General features: G+C 35.8%; 1 protein-coding gene across 4 annotated transcripts in view; it reads left to right on the top strand.

Moving 5' to 3' along the window:
• GAS2 (growth arrest specific 2) overlaps positions 1-25,033 on the top strand; it is a 127,950-nt gene that overhangs the window by 28,971 nt on the left and 73,946 nt on the right. For all 4 annotated transcript variants that reach the window (XM_059388577.1, XM_059388558.1, XM_059388549.1 and 1 more), the window contains one exon: positions 17,025-17,166. In XM_059388577.1, coding sequence (XP_059244560.1) covers positions 17,025-17,166 — 142 coding nt within the window. The remainder of the gene's footprint in view (positions 1-17,024; positions 17,167-25,033) is intronic.

The following is a 25,033-nucleotide window of genomic DNA, read 5'->3' as shown; positions in this document are numbered from 1 at the left end:
TCTAAAATTACATCCTGCTCTCCTCAAACCAGCACCCTTAAAGTCTATTACACAAATAGAGAAAAGCCCGGCCATAATACACTGAGTGACACTCAAGATTTTAAACATGTGTAGAGACAGTGTAACCAGTCAGCCGGGAATTCCTGGCTTGGCGAGGAGTTATGCTGTTAGATAGATCTAAATCCCCTGGTCCAGGCTGCAATATTGTGGTACCATGTGGAGATCATCAGCTCTGACTATGGCTAGCTGAGATTTTAAGCACAGAGCATTGGTTCCAGGAATGTCCAGGTTAATTGATACTCCTTTCTTAGTCTGGTCCAGGAGAAGACCAGGGGTAGCGGAATCTACTCTGTACCTTCCCTATTTCCTGAGAGGGAGTCCCAGCCTCTCCTCCCCTCTTCATATCCCTGCCCCTCCCCCCAAGATAAGAATTTAGCCCTTCTCATTTGGAAACAGAAACTGATCAGGGGACAGGAATTAAGCAAATCATGTTATTTGAATTCTTTATATCACAACAATTCTGTGGAACATTCTTCTGCATCCAAAAGCTCACATGTAAAAGAAACTTGATCGATTTCTCTAAATAAGGTAACAGAATTATCGTAGATTTCAAAATTCATGGTATTTATTAATGATGAGCTATAAGGCTGAAAGAGAATATCCTAAACTATTAAAAAGATTTGTTTGGCTTAATCATGCTAAAAGAAAGATTGGGTTATCTTTCTATTCTCCCTATGAAAATATTTCTAAGTTATTCTTTATGAAGAGGCAGTCAGAAAGTATAAAGCCAAAATCCATATAGAAAAGCAAAATAGTGATCTGTCAGGTAGTTAATTAACTAAAATTAACATAAAATATTATGTTCCTTTTGTGCACTTTTAATGGTTCTAGTGTTTCTCATCTTTTATTTATTTCATTTATTTTATTTATTCCATTTATTTATTTATTTATTTATTATGCTTAATTCCTTATCTAATTTTATATTCATAATCTTGTATTCGTTTTCATAAAAACGATGCCAAAATAGTGTAAGCTTAAAAGCCCACAAAAACAGCTTATTCTCCAAAAAAAGAATGTTAGTTTCCCATTTTGGTTTTGTTCCAGTATCAGCCTTAACACCAATTCCAAATATCTCATAGTTTTCTAATGCCCAATGCCTGAACTTTACTCTCTGATGCTAAAGAAATAAAAAAAAAATAATAACTTTGGAAGACCAAGAATTTATACCAAATCCCAAGGTTATAAAACACAGATACCTGGGGGAGTCCCTTCAGAGTGCCACTGTCAGAATGAATCGTTTGAACACCTTTAGAGAGCTTAGCAAAGCAGAGTGGTTCATCGTGTGGACTCAACAACCGCACTTCCTGGGTTTAAATAATGACTGAACTTTTAATTAGCTTGGGAAAATTACTTAATTTCTCTGTGCCTTAATTTCCTCATTTGTAACATGTAGGTAATGCTAGTACCTAACTTACCAGTTGTTATAGAGGCCAGATTTAATCTCCATAAGCACTGAGTAATACCTAGTCTGTGTGGAGCTCATTAACATGAAGCTATTAAATCCATTTATCATTTCTCTCAAGTTTCAGATTTTAGCAAGAGGGAATCTGATTAGTGTGATTAACAGCCGACTCTCTGGCCAGGTCATGGCCTCACCTTGACTGACATGTTCTAAGACTGAATAAAATGAGAAAGAGAGATCATTTTCTCAGGAAAAGGATGAGGGATCTTGGAAGAGTAGTGAAGTTTTCAGTGATTATACCTTGTAGGTAGTACTGGCCTCCATCTTGATGGTTTCTCCATCTATCCGAGCACCTGAACCATTTTGTTATACTTAGTTTGCTTGCTTTTATCCCTTTACTAGAAGCTAAGATCTTCGAGAACATGGTTAATATTTTATTTGTATATAAGTCTATCATAAAATCAGGGGTATGGGAGCTCAGTAGATATGTTTTTGGATGAATGAATGAATGGCCCAATGTAGATACTTACTTTCAGATCCAGAATGCTGTTGTTAGTGAATTTTAGCAATTCTTGATTAGGAATCATGAAGACTTTTATTCTCACCAAGTTTGAAATTTCTCCCTCAGTGCTGGTTTTTCTTAACTCAAAAGTCTTGGATGTTCCAAACGTAAAGAACAAAGCTGACTTTTAGGTAATAAGGAAAATGGAATTTGGGGGTGGTTCAGGGAAAGAAAAAGAATCTGAGGACGTTTGAAGTGCTGACAAGAGATTGGCAAAGTGATAAACCATGGAGGTCTAAATTAGTAAGAGAATTCTGGAGGTTGGTCATTTAGTCAATTGTAAATGTAATTATATAGTCACATGATATGTTATTACTTGAGTTCAGAGTGTTCTCTAAAGGTAAAAATGGTGACAAAAATGAGCATATTAATATCCAAATGTTTCATTCCATTTGAGGATTATTTTTCACGACCTGTTTATAGTGTTTACCATGGTTCCAATAAAATAAAAACTGGGTAAGTGATAACTAGTGGTTCTATGAATTTGTTCATCATGGATAATTAAGAAAAAGGATAATTGTAGGCCTTTTCGTGGAATAAGTTCTCAATAGATACCTGGGACTTGAAACGAGGTTTTACTACAATAATTAAGGGTTCTGTCTTTCAATTACTGAAGGAGTTGTAAAGATGAAATCACTGTGGAGGGTGTTTTCTTTGCGTCTTTTCCTCAATAACTGCCCCTTTTGTCCAATAAAATAGTTGGTGAGTGAAATGGGAATATAAGAACCATTGTTTCTTCTCAGAGCCCCTAATTAGCCATCTACCCAAACACTCTTTAACAACCAAGGAAAAAATACAGTTTCTATAAAACTGCAGGAGGGAATCAGAGAATTCCAGTGTGTAGGAACAAGGAGCAATAAATGCTGCTACTGGCTTTCCAAAAATGTGTTACTTTATTAACTAAGGGATAACTCAAAAAGGAGATGAAAATGATCATGGAGTATAGCAGGTTCATCATTTCAACAACCTTTAATATAGAATATTATGAACTACAAATATTTTATGACAACTGAGTCTTTTCTTACATATGTTATTTTAAAGTTTGAAAGATGATTGATGAGTATATATTAGGAACAAGAGATGATGCTATTCACTGTGAATATTTATATGCATATGTTTTGTTGGTAAGAAAGGTAGGGATGCAAAGTCTCCTCAAGGAATTTACTCTCTACTGGGGAGAAATAAGATGGATGTGGTATTACATAGGTGTGGAGATGAAAGTCACAAAATGATCTGAAAAAAATTAATTTTAAACAGTCACAGGTTAAGTAAAAGAGAGGCAATATTTTATCATGTGGTTGAATTTAGAACGGAACTTAAAATATACAGTAGTATATGGAAAAGTTTTTATAAACATAGTTGTTTAAAATTTTTTATTTTGAGTGTGTGTCATCTACTTCCTAAACCAAAAGGCACACCAATTAAAAATAATAATACCTACTTCATAAAATACAATGGCTGTGCACACATCTCAGTGCCCACTATGCTTATTTATGAGGCTGTTGGAATGATTTAAGTGGGTTTCAGCATGTTAATTCCTACTACCCATACATTATTATTTCATCTTTTTCCTTTTTTATTATCACAAAGTCAAAATTTTAATTCAATTATTCTCATTTGGTCATCCTCAGTAAATCATAGAAGAATTGCCACAGTCCCTCGTAGATAACTCTTTCAGTGAGTGGCCGAGATAGCCACTGTCTAAGAAGGTGGGCTCAGGATTTGCATACTTAAAATTATTTGAACAAGTGTACAGATTCTAGCTAAATGGATTATAACCAGGTGCAAAGCACAGAATTAACCTTTGCGAAAAGCCCTCATGTTTGAGATGGTTTTCTGTTTTTGCATAAAGACCCAAATGAAAAGAATCGGAATTGTTATAGAATGTCTCTCAAATTACAAGAGAATAAAATATCATCACCCATTATCATGTTTGGCTCCTTACCTGTTAAAGACTAGTAGTTGTCCACCCTCTTACATGAGTAAAAGGAGGTCGTTTTCCCACATTCTTTTTTTTTTTTTTTGTAAGATTTTATTTGTTTCTTTGACAGAGACAGATCACAAGTAGGCAGAGAGGCAGGCAGAGAGAGGAAACCGGATCCCTGCTGAGCAGAGATCCTGATGTGGGACTTGATCCCAGGACCCTGAGACCATGACCTGAGCTGAAAGCAGAGGCTTTAACCCCCTGAGCCACCCAGGCGCCCCATTTTCCCACATTCTATTGATCTTTTCATATCAGAGCTCGCTTCTGATGAGCGAGGCAGTGCAGGAGGGCATCTCAATCCCCACTCGGTAGTCTGCTAAGAATCCCCGCATTCCGGAGTGAGGGGGAGAGGAGAAAGACTGGGTGGCAGCATCTAACCTAGACATTTACCAAGCGTCAGAGGCTACAAATGTATGGGAGTCTGCTGATAAAGGACCTTGCTTCAAAACTACTCAGCAGTTCTTTCCTTTCAAAATTAAAAATGTAAGCTGTTGTTGGGTAGTGTAAATAATGGTTGCGTTAGAAGCATACGAAGCATAGGACTAAAAATAAAACATGTTGAACTGAAATTCTGAAAGCATGAAAACATTAAATTCTGGATTAGAAGAAGGAGGAACACACACACACACTCACACACTCACACATTTTTCATTTACATAATTTCAAAGCATCAGCAGAACATTGCCCCCGAGCGAAAAAGTAAACCTGATGGAATTTTTCCACAGTGACATCATCTCTCCCACTTACAGGCTCACATCCTGCATTTAACCACATGCAGGCACACGGGCAAGGAGTGTAACTGGGGAACTGCTTTCCTGATATTTGATAGCACTGACTGTGGCCACTGCTGTGTCGAAGCGCTCTGGATATGGAATTCCGTGTCACGAAAAGTCATTCTCACCATATGGAGAATAGAGAATTAATTACTTTAAAGTGAGCTGTTACTCCATGCTTTGGAGAAATTCAGATCATTTAAAGAAATCAATTATGAACACGCATGCCATTTCTTAAAGTAGAACACTTACAGATTTTTATAACAAGGACCTTTTTTAAGGGACTGGAAATTTGAGGGAAAATGTTTCTTTTTCAACTTGAAAATGTCTGAGGATTGCTAGATGACATAAAATGTAAGTTCTCATCATAGGTATGTGTGTGTGGTCCAAAGTATGTGGTATTGGCACATTACAGAGTAATGGCATAACGGTTTTTAGATGAGGTAATTGACTTTGTACTATATGGAGCTCTTCAACTGTATCTTAAGCTTTTAGGGGCTGACTACATGAATACCTGCTTTTGTTCTGCTTAGTGGTTTGAAAATGCTTTACATATCATGCATGAAGCAGTCTAGTGTGTATTTTGTGTATATATTGCTTTGCTAGTCATGTCTAATTTCACACAGTGTAGACGGTTCATCTAATGGATACCTTGCTAGTATATCGCTATGCCATGTAAGAAATAAATAATGCACCAATTCCTGTAACTAGAAGCCAAAGCTAAAATCAAAACGAAACAAAAAAAAAAAAAAAAAAAAAAAAACTTACCTCTATCAACAGTTGGTCAAAAGAATTAAACCGTCTGAAGTAAAAAGAAAGAAAGGAATCTTGAAGTGGGAGTGAACTGACTAACTTCTGAGTATGAACTCTGTTGAGTGTGCAGGAACTCTGTGGAGAGTCCGTTTTGTACTAGATGTTATGCGGGACGTGGAGGCAAATACGTTCTAGACTCCTCCTTCTAGATCAGGAATACTTGTTTCTCTGCCATGCCTCCTTTAACCATTGGCTGAAGCCTGCCAATCCTTTTTCACAATGATGTCTTTAAATACCTGAAATAAAACCTTTAAGAATATAAAACACAAAATAGAGAGAATCCGTTTTATTGAAATACAGTTACTACAGTATTAAAAATAAATATTAAAGCACAACTTAAAAAAATAAGCAACATATTTGCTTATTTTATTAATCTGGCATCGGTTTTACAAGTATTGTAGTTTAAAATTTTTTTACTTGAATTCTAGTATAATTAACATACAGCGCTATATCAGCTTCAGGTGTACAATATAGCGATTCAACAGCTCTATACATTACTCTGTGCTCAAGGTAACTCTTTACCGTTTCACCCAACCCCGCCCCACCTCCCCTCTGGTAATCTTTTGTTTTTTCACTACAGTTAAGTGTCTGTTTTTTGGTTTGGTTTGTCTCCTTTTTTTTTTTTTTTTTTTTTCTCCTGCCTTGTTCATTTGTTTTGTTCCTTAAATTCCACATAAGAGTGAAATCATAGGGTATTTGTCTTTCTCTAACTGGCTTATTTTACTTAGAATCACACTCTCCAGATCCATCTATGTTGTTGGAAATGACAAGATCTCCATCTTTTTACATTTTACATGGGAGATTGATCTCCTGCTTTCTGAGAGACAAAGTAGGATGTGTCCTTTTTCTTCTGTCTGTTTTCAAGTACTTTTAATTCAAAATAATCAGTGTGTCAAAGTAGCATATGTTGGGGTGGCATATCTTCTCCCCTTTTGTTGACTTTGTGGGCATGGGGATGAATTGGAGGGGAAAAATGAGGGAGATTGGGCCGGGGTTTCATATGAAGAAATGGATGGTGGTGCTTTATTTTACAACTGGAAAGACAGGAGAAGAGTAGTAGAATTGGGGGAAAAATCATGGGTTTCTATGCAGTATATCCCCATGGTTACCCAAGGATTATGAGCCCTGTGGGTTCCCTCTTACACCACTCCTAACATTTCTGCTCAAGAAAAAATATAAGCAAACTTAGTTGGGCAAAGAGGTAAGGGAAAGTCAGGAGACCTCTTAAATGTTGGGCTCTGCAGTGGAAGGGAGCATGGGGAGCAGGCAAGAGTGGCAGCAGAAGCTGGTGGGACGATAGGGGAGATTGAGAGGTCACGTGCTAGCTAGGTCAGCAGGGGGGACCAAGACTAAGACAAACTGTAGAAGTTGAATTATAAGCTTTGTCTTTATCCTAAAAGCGCTGGGAAGTTAAATTTGCCTTTTGAAAAATCCACTCTAATTAGAGTGTGGAGAACAGATATGAACGCATGGCATAATAACGAAAAAAATTAGAAGGTATAAAAAACAAATTGTAATTAAATCACCATGAAAATATGGAGCATCTGTTTTAAATTTTTCCCCCTAAATGCATGTGGGCTTATTACAGTAATTACAGATGTGACGATGTAACTTGTCTCTATTTTTAAGCTCTCCTGGAGCCTTCTTTGCAAATAGACCAAAAGGAGACATGTATTTGAAAAAATTAACATTAATGGAAGATAAGCAATCGTCTAGAATTGGTATTAGGCACTTTCCAAAACATTTTATTTAATTCTCAAAAGATGTCACGAATGATAGATCTGAAGTTCCAAAAGCTTAAATAGATGAAGTAACTATTTCTGAAGGCTGAATCTTATTGCTGGTCAGTTGCAGTTTCAAGGCATAAACCTTGCCTATTTGATTTACTATAAGTCTAACATTCCCATCTTTCAAATATACTGAGAGTCTAGGGAGATATCCCTATAGATGAACACTTGCAGTGTACCTGAAATCTGCAGTGCAGTGAAGTTATTAAAACAAAACAAAAGAGAGAGAGAGAGAGAGAGAGAGAGAGAAAGTCTTTGTTCAAAAGGTCTTTGGAAGTACATTAGCCACTAAAACAAATTGGGTTTCCTGGAATCCATTCAGGAAACAATCTTAGGACTTCTGATAATGCTTTTCTTTGTTGGATATTTTACACATGCCTACCAAAAAGTTGCCTTAACTAAAATATTAGAATCGGTGACTCTGTGAATTCAAAATTTGCTGCCAATAATTATAAATTATTATGTCTTAAAATGTACAAAATATTTGTGGGGAAGGAAAAAATTCGAGACACATTTTAAAGGAATATTCTAGCTTGTTTCCTTAATGTGATACCTTAACTTTAGAAGGGACCCAGAAAACTAACATATATTCTCAAGAATGTCCTTAAAACTATCATCATTTTGTTTGAGTCACTATAATTAATTAATAATTGATAATTACCATTAATTTTGCTGAGAATCTGAGGGACTTCTGTGCCTGATATCCAACATCCCTTTATCTGAGAAATCTTTCATTCACAAAGTAAGTTTCTCTTATTCCCATGGAAGCCTTACTCTTGGAATCTTGCTACTCTTACTATGAAGATAGAGGTGGTAGAACACAAAGAAATCACTTGTTTTTTTACTTCCATAGAATTATCCACATCTTTTTCTTTATTCTTTCAATTCACCCTTGAGAATAAATAACATAATTCTTTTTTCAGAGGACACATATAGTTGGATTCCTTCTTAGTTTAAATTGTTAAAAATCTTTTCATGCTCCCTAGTAGGAACAGTGAGATTACAAGCAGACAACCACATGCATCTGTCTACACATTCAATTGTTTAAAGTCAAGGAATTTTCATATGAAAATATCTGAATTTCCAAATTCATCTAAAAAAATGGAAGGTCTAACAACATTGAGACTATATTTTTTTTATGGTAATGACTTAGAATTAAATAAATATGGCTACCTTTCCAGGACATGGCATGAGTGCTTCAGTTTTCCACAATCCCCACCACTCCTTATAGTCCTCTGGAGCTAGCCATTTCATTCTTTTATTTAATTTGCCTGGTCACTTCTGGGCTTCTGAGTTTAGAACCCTGATTGGGATTCCAATATTGGTAATTCTTGTTACGTATAAGATACCCTTTGTGACTCTGGCCCAGTTGACTTTTCTGATCTCGTTTTCTCTTCTACATACAATCTGCACCATCTGTAACACCCAATGCCTGTTCAAGTCTTGTCAGATGTTCCACTTTATGGAATGTACTGCCCTTCTTTTCTATGCCTGTTGAACATTTCAGATCCTTCAGTTCTGTACATTGCTGCTCCTCTGTAAAGCCTTCCTATAATGAAGTCCACTCAACCTCTCCCCAAAGTTAAATGCATACCCTGAAATTTCCCCAAGAGCTAAACTTTAACTTCTATTTAAATACTTAAGCTTCCATTATATTTCTCACCATATGAAATGATGATTTTAAAGCCTTTACTCTATGGTAATGAACATAACACAATCAAAAATAAATAAATAATAAAGTCTTTTTCTCAAAGACACTGAGGGGCTCCTGAAAGGAAACTTGGTCTTCTCCTTTTTGTATTTCAATCTGCAGTGCCAAGTGTCGCACTGATACGGAGTTGTGATATAATAATGATTGTTTGAATTGATTCAGATTAAATGATTTCTTTTTAAAATCACCAGTTGACTGAATTTTACAGTGTAGGACTAGAATTTTGAAATTTTTGAGACGCTAATCTCTGTCTTGTCATATGTGAATAATTAGTTGGGAGAACAGAAGCTTTCCATAGTAGTGTAGCATTTATATAATGATTACCATATGGGTGTATATGTAAAATTAAGCACAATGTACATAACATGTACATGAAAATGCAACAGAATGCATTATCTGTTTAACAGCATTTTTAACTCCTTTGTGAAGCATTTGGTGCTTTTAAACAACTATCAATAACATAATAATGCTCTACTATGCTTTAATTTTTAGATCAGTTTTAAGTTCATAGCACAAAGAGCAGGAAGTACAACAGAATGGTACATTTGTTACAGACGATGAACCTATGTTGTCACATCACCATCACTCAAAGTCCATGGTGATGTTAAGATTCAGTCTTGGGCATATGCACTCTGTGGGTTTTCATAAATGCATAATGACGTATATCCACCATGATAGTCTCCTATAGAATGGTTTCACTGCCCTAAAAATCCCATGTGATGAATCTCATGATGAACCTCCCTCCTTTCTCCCTAACCTGTAATTATTTTACTGTCTCTAATGGTTTACCTTTTCTAGAATGTCATATAGTTAGAATCATGTAATATATAGCTTTTTCAGATTGGCTTCTTTCACTTACTAATCTACATTTAAGGTTCCAACACGTCTTTTATAGCTTGATAGCTCATTCTTTTTAGTGTTGAGTATATTCCATTGTCTGGGTGTGTGACTGTTTCATTCACCTATTGAGGGCATCTTGCTTGCTTCCAAGTTTTGGCAATTATAAATGAAGCTTGTTTAAATAAATACATAGTTTAAATAATAAAGGATGCTATGAATATCCATGTTCAGGTTTTCATGTGAATGTAAATTTTCAGCTCTTTTACATACCAGCTCATCCTTTAAGCCTGAAGTTTGAGCACCAAGCTCAACCTTCATTGCCAGCATCATTTTACATTATGCCAGAGATAATTTCAGATGATTGAAAATCTTAACGTATTTTTCCATCTTTATTATTCAAGTGAGTTCCTCATGATTTTACCAGGTATACCAGAATTGTGATATGAGGAACCTTTTCCCCCCATATTTTTAAAATTTATGTGACTGTTTGTATGGTGTTACAGCATGAACATTACACTAAATTTTGCTATAAGACCTGTTCTCTCTAGAGTGGGATATATCTGGAGAAAGAAAGGAGAGGCGAGGTCCATTTTGAATTCAATCCAGTGAATTCAACTGCTACTGTACTAAATCACAGCTCGCTCTGTCAGAGGCCTGAGGTCCTATTGCAGAATCCCCAGGAGAGGCTGGTGGTACCAGAAGGAATTTTCCCCCAATTTTTCATTTTAATCATTTTGATCTTAAAAATACATTTTCATCCTTTCTAAAGCCACTTGGTAGTCATCGTTAGATACCTTGTTACTGTGAGTGTTCAAATAATTTTATTGAGAGGTTTTCTTTAGGAAAAATATATAGTGAAACTAAAAGCAGCAAAGGGATGCAAGTGGAAACATTCTTTCCATCATGGAAAGAGTGACTTTATTGCCTGCGTATTTGAACAGTACATTCTATATACCCTTTGGAAAAAGAAAGATATTAGTTCTTGGCAATTTCCACATCTTCTTTTATGTATCTCTTCTGTTTTATATCTGAAATGTCTACTCAATGTAATCAAAGGGAGTAGTTTGTCTCAAACTTTTGTGAAGAATGGATTATTTAAACTACTAGTATTAAATTTTCAGTTCGCTGCATGTAGAAAAGTAGAGAGGGCATTCTCTCAATTTTTTTTGTAGTTTGAGTAGGGGAAAGAGAGTACATATCTTTATTTTAATGTTACCTGGCCAAAAAATGAGGGAATAAATCAACTGCTGAAATATATTAACTTCCAGGCATTGGTGAGCTATCAAAGAACAGTTAGAAGTATATTGGTATAAGAGATTGAATGATTTGATTTAAACTGTGTATGAGCTCAATTTGTTTGTCTTGGAAAATGGAGAAAGTATCACGGGCCTAATTCGGGGCATCATTTTTTGATAATTAAGTAGGATAATTTACGTGAAAGTAAGCATGATTTACATTTACAGTGTTAATTCCCTTTTTTTCCCACCCACCGTATGATCAAAAAAAAAAAAAAAAAAGTCAGTGCTTCTTATAGATAAAATAGTATACTTGCTGCTATGGCAATATAATGGTTAAATAAGATCCTGGCTCCCTAGGTGTAGGCTATTATAAAAATTATAAATAGATCTGTAAGTACTATAAATAATCACTACTGCCCTTTTGAAGCTGTAACACTCACGACCTTAACTAGGACATACACAGGTTGAACTCTGCAGCATATAAGTAAACTCTTTGTAAGTGACCAACATAGTTTTTTGTCCCAGTAACTATATCCAGGAGAATTACTGAATTTGAGGGTAGTTTGAAGACATAGTGATGGTATTAGTTCAAGGGAAACTAGTCAAGGGGTCAAATATTGGACTCACAAACCCCAAATAATGGATTTCCATGTGCTAATACAATGGCCACAAGCCACGTGTAGTTATTTAAATTTAAATGGATTTTTCCCTATTTTAGTGAGAAATACTTGACATACATCACTGTATAAATTTAAGGCATACAGCATGATGGTTTGATTCACATATATTGTGAAATGAATCCCACAATAGTTCAATGAACATCCATTGTCTCACATAGATTAAAATTAAGTAAAATTGACAGATTAGCATTCCCACCAACAGTGTAGGAGGGTTCAGTGGTGTGACTCTTGGGAGCAAGCGTACCTAAATTTCTACCCAATCTCAACTCAGCTTAGCAGTTATTCTCTATTCATCATTCTCTCTCCAGTAACTTTCAAAAATAGCTCAAAGATGTCATGTAAATTTTTAATGTCTTGATTAATGAAAATCATTAAACATTTCTTAATTTATAGAAATCATTTAATGTAAAAATTATGCTATGAATTTCATGAATTCTGAAGGCCCTGGAAATGTATCTCCTCAGAATGTGAAAACTTTGATACAATGTTTATGTCTGTCCCATGCGGATTACAAACTAGTTTGAGGGGTCGAGTCTTACCATTCGTGTATGCATTCCTCAGTCAGGTTTTGAAGCCTTAATGTGTAAAAGCACTGTCTGGAAAAAGTTACATAGTAAATAACTGAAGATGGTCTATAATTTAAATGCTGTAGGAGTTGTTTGAAGAGGTGAGCAGTAAAGGGAAAACTGATATGGAAGATATATCTTAGATGAGTCATGTGGGGAAGTTCCCTTTTGCATCTCCAGTTCTTTAGATCAGAAGTCTTCCTCTTCATATCTGTGGTCGATTTCCAGCTTTTCCAGTATATACATCCATTAAGGCAGTTCTCTATTCTAAAACTCTTCTTCAGGATATCCTTGGCAAGGAAATCAGCAAGGAAATAGTTGTTATTCAATCTATTGTTTTTATTATATTTAGTGATAGGAAAGAAGAGATGCAGAGCTGGGCTCTTCACCCCCCAGGATTTTCATAAGAACCTAGAGAAATTAACAATTAAAAAAAATAAATAACAGAACTGGAAGTGGTCTAATTGCCAAGGCTTTCAGAACTTTAAGAACACTTTTGTGTAAAAGATGTCAGAAATACTTTTAAGTTCTAAAGTTACTGAGGGCTGATATTCTTGAATCATTTGTTCTTTAATTCAAATGAAATCAAATTTATGCCCTAAGACTCTTCATTATAAATGGCAAGGTTGCCCTGGAAAGACCTTTGATTTGGGGTCGGTGTTCAACCGGGAAGGAAGAATATTAGATCCCACAACACGCTACCACTCCTTAGCCAATGCAGAGACATCCTTACTCCTGGTTATGCGTGATGACCTTTGTAAGTACTATGTGTGAGGGCTCAGTTTGTTAGTCTTCTGAATTAATGAGGATGACTTTTTAAAATCATCAAATAAAACATTTCATCTGGATGAGGACTGGAAGTTTCCATTCACTCAGTTTACAGTGTCCTAAGTCTTTAAGTGACATGGAAGCAGTAAATCTGACAGGTCCAGAGCAGAAAAAGATATCCCATAAATCACTTAACTACTGCCTTGTACAACTGCTGTTATTACTGAATTCCACTGCACTAGGTATCCCAAGTTACAAAAGATCAGTAGCCAGCTTTCATTTTACTTGTCCTATAATAACTTTTATGTCTTTGAATAGGAATGAATTTTAAATACTTATCCTCAAGTATATGTTTTTTTTTGTTTTTTTTTTTTTAATTAAGGTTTATTTTTTTTTTTATAAACATATATTTTTATCCCCAGGGGTACAGGTCTGTGAATCACCAGGTTTACACACTTCACAGCACTCACCAAAGCACATACCCTCCCCAATGTCCATAATCCCACCCCCTTCTCCCAAACCCCCTCCCCCCGGCAACCCTCAGTTTGTTTTGTGAGATTAAGAGTCACTTATGGTTTGTCTCCCTCCCAATCCCATCTTGTTTCATTTATTCTTCTTCTACCCACTTAAGCCTCCATGTTGCATCACCACTTCCTCATATCAGGGAGATCATATGATAGTTGTCTTTCTCTGCTTGACTTATTTCGCTAAGCATGATACGCTCTAGTTCCATCCATGTTGTTGCAAATGGCAAGATTTCATTTCTTTTGATGGCTGCATAGTATTCCATTGTGTATATATACCACATCTTCTTGATCCATTCATCTGTTGATGGACATCTAGGTTCTTTCCATAGTTTGGCTATTGTGGACATTGCTGCTATAAACATTCGGGTGCATGTGTCCCTTTGGATCACTACATTTGTATCTTTAGGGTAAATACCCAATAGTGCAATTGCTGGGTCATAGGGCAGTTCTATTTTCGACATTTTGAGGAACCTCCATGCTGTTTTCCAGAGTGGCTGCACCAGCTTGCATTCCCACCAACAGTGTAGGAGGGTTCCCCTTTCTCCGCATCCTCGCCAGCATCTGTCATTTCCTGACTTGTTGATTTTAGCCATTCTGACTGGTGTGAGGTGATATCTCATTGTGGTTTTGATTTGTATTTCCCTGATGCCGAGTGATATGGAGCACTTTTTCATGTGTCTGTTCGCCATCTGGATGTCTTCTTTGCAGAAATGTCTGTTCATGTCTTCTGCCCATTTCTTGATTGGATTATTTGTTCTTTGTGTGTTGAGTTTGCTAAGTTCTTTATAGATTCTGGACACTAGTCCTTTATCTGATATGTCGTTTGCAAATATCTTCTCCCATTCTGTCAGTTGTCTTTTGATTTTGTTCACTGTTTCCTTTGCTGTGCAAAAGCTTTTGATCTTGATGAAATCCCAGTAGTTCATTTTTTCCCTTGCTTCCCTTGCCTTTTGCGTATGTTATGTAAATGACTTCATAAAGACCAGAAGCTTGTCGGGGGAAAATGCTGTTTTTACTTCTATGCTCAGTGCTTGTCCTTGTAAGTTCTTAAAGAGTAGGCTGAATGATTTCTGAGGGCTTGTTGCTTGTGGGTATTTTCTCAAAATGTGTCCCTTGGTAGATTAAGTGTCACATCAATCTCTAGCTTCTTCAAGTACAATAGAGATATTGTATTTCTTTCCCCTACGCAAGCCTTGAAACTTTTGTCCTAAGGTGCCCTTAGCATCGTCAAATAGTTTATAATCTCTAAGTCATACTTCATATATGCAAACTCATTTCTGGGTTTTAAGTGGTTTTCCACATTTTATTCTTTCACACTCAGGGATAAAGGTGGCAATCTTAACGTGGCTCAGTATTTGAATGTATTTATGCTATTTTCTTAGAGATGACCTTTGCTTTTATGATGACCTCATCATAAAAAAGCTTATGGTCATCTCTTGGAGATTTTTGTTTCCAGCAAATCCTCTTTTATGTTTTGGCTGACACAGTTTACCAATTTTGATTATTTAATCTGAAAATATTGATAGGATATAAAAGTCATTAAAAATCCTCCTACATGGGGTGCCTGGGTGGCTTGGGTGGTTAAGTGTCTGCGTTCAGCTCAGGTCATGATCTCCAGGTCCTGGGATCCAGCTCCATGTCCAGCTTCCAGCTCAGCGGGGAGTCTGCTTCTCCCTCTCCCTCTGCCTCTCCCCTGCTTGTGTTCTCTCTCTCTTTCTCTCTCAAATGAATAAACAAAATCTTTAAGAAAAATTAAAAAATAAAAATAAAATAAAATAAAATAAAATCCTGCTCTTATTTTAGAATTATGTCAGTGTCCGGCGATCGAGCATCAGGCTCTCTGCTTAAGGGAGCCTGCTTCGCCCTCTCTCTCTTCCTGTCTCTCTGCTTACTTGTGATCTCTCTCTATCAAATAAATAAATAAAATCTTTTTTTTTTTTTTTAAAGTCAGTCAGCAAGAAAGAGAAACCTTTGAGATAGGGCAGACATAGACTTTAAGTGGTATAATAACTGAATGTTTTAGCTATGGGGCCATAAAATCCTCAGACATGAAGAACTCTACTAATATTATGATGTTAGCAGAACTTCACCAGTACTCTAAGACAACTATCTCATTTTTTATAACCATTCTTGACAGTGAGTTCAACAATCAACAATGTTTTCTTCTGGGTTTTGGCTCCCAGGGAATGAAGGAAATATTCTATTTATGAACTTAAATCACAAAGTGTTTCTCCCTTAATTTTTTCTCTCTTTAAAGTGAAGCTCTACGCAGCCCACAGCAACCAAAACCATTGTTTAGTCTTTCACATCACAGAGAATTGCATTCTGTGATTTCTTGGAATGGCATGGAAACTGATCATGTTCTATTAAAGAAAATAAGACCACACAACTCTCTAACTCTTGGTATGGTGCCAGTGGAGATTTCCTATCTAAAATTTTATAAGAGACTGTTAATAAGAAAGTCTGTCCAGGTTCAGGCCCTCCTATATCTTAAACATTTCCTTTTCTTCTTTTTTAAGTTATTGTTTATTTATTTGAGAGACAGCATGAGCAGGAGGAGGGGCGGAGGGAGAAGTAGACTTCCTGCCGAGCAAGGAGCCATAGGGAGAGGCTCCATCTCAGGACCCTGAGATCATGACCTCATCTGAAGGCAGCTGCTTAACCAACTGAGCCACCCAGGTGCCCCTTAACCATATTCTTATCCCAGAAGAAAAATGATGCATAATGTCAATATCTTTCAGGGTCAGATAGCAGAAATCCAACAGAATTGTTTTATATTATAACGTAAAGTATTAATAATATAATATATTAATGTGTGCTTATGTGTGCACATAATACAGGTTTGTGTCTTACATATTGTTTATATTCATGTACTATATTTATGTTTCATTCTTCTTTCACAAATGGAAAATACATTTTTAAATAAATTTTGAGAAATAATGGTAAAATTCTTGGATGGAATATAAGTCCCAAAACAAACAAACAAAAGACAAAACATACCAAAGACACACCCAAAATAGAAGAGAAAGAAAAGAGTAACATGAGCCAGGGAAGGGACTTGCTTGTATTACTACTAGATGGTAAGAAAAAAAAAAAATCCAGGATTTGTTCATATGCACAGATTTTTTTATAGTTTCTTAGTGACAACTGAATTTCATGTACATTTCACTTCCTTTTCTATACCTCTTCACTAATCTATTTATTGACATGAGGTCATTCCAAAACATTTTGCTGAAAACAACTGTCTATTTATGTGTCCTTGTGATGACTTTGTCAGATATAACTACCAGAGTGAGATTTCTTTGTTTTTCAGAATCTGCCCTTGAAGAAGATTCCGTGCAAAGCCACTGCACCCTCAGGCTCCTTTTTTGCCAGAGACAATACAGCAAATTTCTTATCCTGGTGCCGAGATTTAGGGGTAGATGAAACGTGTCTATTTGAATCGGAAGGTTTGGGTATGTATTTCCTTCAGAATTTTAGCTGATCAAATTGTTACGTGTCTTTGTCAGTAAAACTACTTAAATTTTTTTTATGTGATGTCACTTCATAGATTGTTAACTTTAAAAAATTCAAAGTGTTGTCAGCTTGCAGGTTTGTTGTAAACTGGAATCTTTGAAGGTAGAAAAATGCAAGTCCTTTTACGGTTGGTCATTTTGTGCATGAAAGTGTAAGGATACAAGTAGCACAATTCTAAGCTAAAATCAAGAATATATAATGCAAAATGGGGGCTACTTGGAAAATGGAGTTTTACATTTTACTGCCAGGCTCTGGCCTGCACTGGAAAGGGAGCTGTATATGCTCCAGCCATAAAGGCACTATTGTTTTTTACCTCTACCAAAGGCTGAAACACCATTTCCTGTAAAGTCTAGCTGAGTTGAAAGAGAAGTTTATTTATGTATCTATTTTTAGTGAATTCAAAATCAGGTAAGCAAGCAGGAAATTGGAATAATTGAAGATGGAGAAATAAAAGATAGATACCTTAGTGTCTAACGCTACCCACATAATTGTGGGGTTCTTGTCTTGCTTTGCCTTATGATTGAATATTGGCAAATCCACTTCCAGACCATAGAACAAGCTTTTGTATTTCCTTGGGACAAAACATACGTTGTTCAGTGTTTCAACATTATTTGATATGCTACTGTTAAATGTTCAGTGCTCCTGTATCAGTTCTGCCAAGAACAGCTCTCATATGGAAAGTATTGGAATTAAAGTCCTATTCTAATGAAATAGGACTGAGTGAAGAAAGGAGACCTCTGTGTGGGAAGGAGGGGAGCTTGGTTCTTTTGCTTGAGGCTTTAAAAAATCAATTCACAAAATCACATAATACCAAATATTAGCATCAAAGAAAGCTGAGCATCCTTCAGAGAGAACAAGTATACAAATTGCCTTCTAAACAGAATACCCTTGCCCCTAGGCCTCACAAAACAACATTTCCCAGCTGAACCTAGGAAATGGATGGTAACAGCTAAAATCTTACTCCTTTTATATGCTTATGGAAATTTGTATTTCTGCTAAGAGCAGTGAATGTGATATGGAAAAGATTGCCATCAGATTTCTGAGAATTCTCTCAACAGAGAAGAAAATTATGTGAATTTAGACTAGGAGAATATTTTATACCTGAAGGGAAAAATAAACTAGAGTAATTGCCCAGGAGCCTCCAGAGTACAGTAGGGTGCCCCTCCACTGATCGTAATGTACATGGACTTTGACAGCTCCTACTATTTCCTCACATTTAAGTAAACCAAACTTGGTGGAAGAGGTGTGTGTATGGAGATAGCCCTCTTTCAGTCTGATGGCAATTTCAGAACTAGATTAGTCACAAGGCGTATACTCTTCATGTGTGGACAGACAACATCATGATTTAAAAATCTCCAGTCCCCTGCATCCCTTAAGGAACTGCCACACGGGGAAACTGCCTTATTGTCTGTGAGTTTGCTGATTGAACAGGTTTTCATTTAAGAAGCATCTTTTGAGAAACAAAACAGATGAACACAGGGGAAGGGGAAAAAAAGTGAGAGGGAAGCATAAGAGACTTTTTACCATAGAGAACAAACTGAGGGTTGCTGGAGGGGGGTTGGGTGGGGGTTGGGCTTTAGTGGGTGATGAGCATTTAGGAGGGCACTTGTGTTGAATACTGGGAGTTATATGTAAGTGATAATCACTAAGTTCTACTCCTCTAACCAATACCACATTATATATTAACTAACTAGAATTTAAATAAAAATTTGAAAAAGGAAAAAAATAAGCATCTTTTCCAGTAACTACCATAGACCACCATGGATGACTAGAAGCTGTCAATGTGAAAAAAATCTTAGATCAGTTTTCTCATTGCCTCTGAGTTCTTTTGTTAGTTAAACTAATAAAGCTTTCAGTTGGAAACCAAAAAGCTTGGGTGGCTTTTTAAAACCCCATTCAGATAAGTAGTACATTTTATCTTGAAACAATAAAGCCTAAAGCCACTGTATAATAATGGTCCTGATATATAAATACATAGTCTGCAGAATATAAAATTATGTCAAGATGAATGTTGAGATGGCCTAGTTCTTCACTCTGTTTGAAAAAAATAAAAAACACCTGACTTTATAAAAAGAAAGTCCTAGAACATTTATACATAATAGCTACTGAGTATTTGGTTTAAACATCTTTCATTTTGATCATCTTCTTTATTATATCTTGGCTTATAACTTGCAAAGAAACCAAGTTTTCAAGGAATTTTTAATCCTCTCAGCACCAAACAAAAGCAGATAGTTAGGCTTTCTGGTTTGTTGCTCAATGAAAAGACAAATTTGAAATTTCTGCTGCTCAGAATAGGACATGAGGTGAGGTGAGGTTTAATACCCCCATGGAGACAGAAGAAGGGAGCCAATATTATAGCATTGACTTCAGGATTATTTGGAGAAAGAAAACAGCTGTGCCCGTAGATGTTAATCATAATCAAGAGGAAGGACAATGAGAAATTCCATTTCTCCAAGTGGAACCCTTTCTTCTTTGATTTTTCGTATGATTCACTGTGGGTAAGGAAGCGATTGAGCCAGGGCTGATGGCGTTGGTCTCTGTGTTGCAGAATTGACTTTCTCACAACAATAACACTGTGTACTCTGCTTGATGTCTTTTCACACTTTACTTTTGAAAGGGAATTTAGGGCAAGGGTTTTTCTTTTTTTTCCTACCTCAAGATTTCATTTCAGTAGCGCACAAGATGAAGTGCGTCCTTTGTGTCCCAGTGTTTTGAACAGCAAATAAAATGAAAAGATGCCCTGATGAAGGGGGAAAATCTATTTGAATGAATGATAAAGCAGATCACTGTCCCCAGTGTGTATCAAGAGGCTTCTGTCTTTAGCTGTTCAAAGGTCTTTGCCAGCATAGAGCATTCTTATCTTTGTGGCAACTGATAGGCTACCCTCTGTTGCAGAGCTCTTTTGTAGTTATTTGCAAGGGGATCTTGATTCACAACTCGCTCAATCTGTTCTCTTTCAACAGCTAATGACAAGAAATCTCCATGGTGGGGAAGGTATGCCAGGGAGGAACTGCGGAGCATGGCTAGCAGCTTATCCCATATGCTTCCCTCCTGTTTCTTGCCTTTTGGATTCTTGGCAGATAACTTTCGATGCCACACGACACAATCACATACAGAGTATAACCTGTAGTTTATCTTCTGTGAAATTCTTGATAATTTTTTCTCTGAGAAATGTCAATTCTCAGATCGTAAATTCACCATATCTCGAATAGTGTTTCAAAAAAGAGTCGATAGAAAGACGAACAAAGGTCATGAGCAGCCTTGTTGTAGAAGACATAAAAAAACCTAGGAGGGCACATGATGTGCCCCGGGAGTGGTACACAACTGATGACTTATTGAACTCTGCAACTGACGCCAGGGATGTACTCTGTATTAGCTAATTGAATTTAAATGAAAAAAAAAACTAATAAAAATATAAAAATGTTGGACAGCTTAGCAATAAGGTAAATGCACATATAAGCTATGAAAAATTAGCAAAGATTGAGAAAATTATATGCTTAGTGTTGAGTATGTAGGGAAAATAGGATCTTCTATACATTGCTGAAGAAAACTAGAAATTGGTATGCCTTCTTTAGAGGGCAATTTGACATTGTGTATCAAAGACCTTACAGGTATCTATGTTCTTTTGTCAAATTGGTTTCTAAAATTTTATCCAAAGACAGTAAGTAATGATAGGCATCAGAATGTCCACTGAATTTTTTTTCTAAAAGTAAAACAAATGGAAATGAAAGGAATCTATAACATTTAGTGATATCTTAAACCAACTCGAGTCATTATCCACAGATACCAACCAAAAATAATATTCTTGAGACTATTTAAGAATACAGAAAACTCACAAAATGTTATGAACATGAGGCCACCCATTTATATCTAGTAAACAACAATAAAATATATTCTCGGAATTTGAAGGAAAGATAAATAGTAATTACTTGTCAATGATGTCATTTTCTTTTTCCATTACCTGTTAACAAAATTGAGAGAGCAAACAGGTATGACATGTAATCTAAAGTGTGAACAATTAATTTTCTTTATATTAAGATACAATTTGAACCATTTTGTATAGAGCATTATTTGTTGACTTAAAATCTTACACATTGAGAATTATAATGGCAATTTTGCATTATTGAGGTTAAACAGACATTTCAAGTGACTGTAGACTTTTACACTGCTGTAAGAACAGATGATACACATCTTTTGTGCTCTGTGGAACATGCTTTATCACTGTGGGTCTACATTTTATGCTCAGTGATAACCCCCACTGTTCAAATCAGGTTGATATGTAGACCAATGACTAGAAATTGGTTTTTATCATGTTTCATAATTGATTTCATTGGATTCCTTAAAAATATTTAAGATTATTAATTGTAAATTAACAATTACCATCCTAATTGTAAATCCCGATTGTTTGATCAGTTTAAAAAAATGAACATGAATGTTTCCTTGAATTTAATAGTATATAGTTTATCAGCCTAAAGACAAAATATTCTTCGGATAAATTTTTTAAAAGAAATGAACTTTACTTTTAATAGTGGAGTAAAAAAAAAAAAAAACATTTAGAAGATTTCTAGTGTGAAAGCAATATCTGTTTTCAGTTTGACAGAGGTATAAAAGTTAATAGAATGTATTAATAGTCTCTTAATAGTAAATATAATGGTTTTTCCAGGCTTAAATATTTTAATAACCTTTTCCAACATAAGGCTGAATATTTTGATATGGCACATTTTTATCATTTAAATTAAGACCAAAAATCTATGATTTATTCTCAATCTTAAAAAGTTTTAGGTTATGAATCCGAAAATTGATGCTCTTATATGAGACTTTAAGTAAGAAACTATTTCCTTCCATTAGTGATATACTTGTGTAGGGATTTATAATTTGTAATTTACTTTAGTATAGTAACTTAGAAATTGCCAAGTGTCATTATTTTTCCAGAGTCTTGTTTATGTTGCTTAATTTGTAAGCATTCTGCCGAGCTGGGAGATGGGGGGGGGGAAGAAGGTTGGGGGGAGAATACTTTAAAAATGCATAATTTTTGTTTGCTGTAATTGTGTCAATATCATTATGTTATTGGATGATTGTAGGATTTGGAAGCCAGTGACAATTCTTCATCTATTTCTCAGAGAAAGAATCTACTCAGCGAGAAAAGGGTTTGCTCTCTGCTGTGCTAGCATGCAAATATGTGTGATTTTTTTCTGTTTTTCTTTTCTGTGTTTGTGTTTGCTGTGTGGCACTATTTTCTGTTGATGCATGACTCTGATAAGTAGTTTTACAAAATCCTTTGTTATCTGAATGTTGGTCAAGCACCGGTCTATATGCAGTATGAGTTTGATGCTTCTGTGGAAAATTAAAAAGGATTGTGTGTGGATTTGTAAACATTGTTTTCCATTTTATACTTGGAAGTCATCTGTTACATCAGAAAAAAAATCTTTGTCTACCTTCCAGTGTTTGATAAGTCATCGCTTGTCGTCTGTATTGAGGACTCGAAAAGTATTTCTGTGGGAAAAAGGTTATAATTACTATTACTAGTATAGACAACAATTTCAAGGTAGCCATTCAGCACTATGAGTCATTTATATTTAGTTTCTTTGCCAGGGACAATTTATTTTAGGCTTTTGGTTTTTTAAAACTTGTTCTTATACTTACTTGGTTAGCATCTCAATTCTGTTTTTTCCTTTTGAATTCAGATAGTCTTTCCAAATTTAACCATTTGCCCTATGCCAGAGCAAATGTAAGAAAAAACAGTAAAGAATCTGATTGGGAGAACTAAATGTCTCCCTGGAATGAGTATTAAGTCAGGATTCAGCTGAGTCAGTGTTGAATTAGGGAAGCAAATGGCTTTCTAGCTTTCCCAGAATCAAATTTTTGCTGCACCATATTCAGTAATAATAACCATGTGCTCCTTACTGTTGGTTAGGTAGTGCACATGTTACCATATCTAATCTCCAACAACCAACGTTTTATAAATGAGAATGACCCAGAGAATTAAATAACTTGCCCCAAGTACACTTCTCAGCCGCCCAGCCAGAATCAGAATTCAGCTTTATCAGAGATCATGTCCCTGTGTTACAGAAAGAGATACTCTGTTTGAATAATTTTAGAAGGTCATATGATTATTTCAAGTAAGAGGAAAAATAAAACATAAATGTAGACTGAATTAGAAAAATTCTTGCCTCTTGTTGCTGTTCTGAGTGTTAGTGATGTAATCTATTAATTTCTCATAAGGTTCGGGTACTGAGGAAAGGAAGGGCACTATTCATTCTAGGACATTTCTTAACTTAGTGGCAAGGGCAATTAACTAGATTTTTTTTTAATATTTTATTTATTTATTTGTCATAGAGAGAGAGAGAGCGAAACAAGCAAGTGGAGGGGAAGAGGGAGAGAGAGAGAGGCCCTCCCCACTGAGCAGGGAGCTTGATGAGGGACTCAATCCCAAGATCCTGAGATCATGACTTGAGCTGAAGGCAGATGCTTAACTGAATGAGCCCCCCATAGATTTTCTTCTATATATCATACATAATTGTTGAAATTTTGAACAAATTATCTTGGTTTGCATGAATATGTGGATGTCGTAGCCTATTTGAAAAGTGAGCAGTGATTCTGAGAAATCTGGATACACACAGACTCAGCATTCATGAGCTGGTGAAAATCTTTGCTTTGTCTTTTCTTTGGCCTCCCTGAGATCAGTTTCAAATTTAAAGGTACCTAAATTTCTGTGCTACTCCTAATTGCCTCTTACCTTCAAACTCAAAGGTTTCTGCATGGGTCTTACCAGGAGTGACATGACAAAGGGAGAGGTTTGTGACTAGCCCTTCACTTTTTGGGAAGCAACTTTTGTGCTTTATTAATCCTGGCAGAAGAGAAATGCTCATAATCACCACTAAGGGCTAATCCAAAGCATGAATTATTTTTCTTCCAATCATCATCGTCATCACTGTTATGTGAAACATTTGTAGAGTGTTTTGAGAATATATATCTATATATAGAGAGATATATAGATATATCTCCCAAAGCACATTTGAATGTTTTTAACAAAACACAGGAATTATAACTGATGTTTACTATAATACACAACATTGGTTAATACAGTGCTTCTCCAACATTAAAGTGCATAACCATCACCTGGAGAACTTGTTTAAATATAAGTTCTTATCAATAAGTCTGGGGTGGGACCGAATACTTTGTATTTTTTTCCAGCTCCCAGCTGATGCCAAAGCTGCTGGTCTGTGGACCCCACTTAAGTAGCAAGGGAGTAATATTTATTGAGCACTTGCCATATGTACCAAGTACTTTTAACCATAAATCCCCTCGTAAGGGGGAGCAAGTAGAAGGCAAGATGCCTGTTTGGGAAATGAAAAAGTGATGCTGTCTAGACTAGATCCCAATCCTGCTGACTTCAAGTGTATTGTATTTTCTATCACACCTCTCTTTCTGAGTACTAGAACTTGTTCTATACTCTGGGAAGGTGGACAACTATTAATTTATGGTATTTTCACAATTAAATAATAATCAGCCAAAGTGTATTTTTTCAAGTTTCCTTCCTAAATTTAAATCTAAATTAGCCCAGTCTCCTTTAAAACCAGTGTTAATATTGTAGTCTTTATTGTACACACACCAAGCAGACAACACACTTTTTCGTGTTTCCATTTCTTTGCCCATGTGTTAAAATTTAATATATTTAGATAAATTACATTTATGGTCAAATGCATTTTATCCTTGCAGATTTTGTGACATTGAAACTCTATCCTTTGCTTTAGTGGAAGACCTCATTTTCTATTCCTGGAGCCAGCAGCACTCCATTTGACATTT

The sequence above is a fragment of the Mustela nigripes genome, chromosome 1, assembly GCF_022355385.1.
Source record: "Mustela nigripes isolate SB6536 chromosome 1, MUSNIG.SB6536, whole genome shotgun sequence".
Lineage (NCBI taxonomy): Eukaryota > Metazoa > Chordata > Mammalia > Carnivora > Mustelidae > Mustela > Mustela nigripes.
The sequence above is the reverse complement of the archived record's forward strand: the minus strand, read 5'-3'. Positions and strand labels throughout refer to the sequence as shown.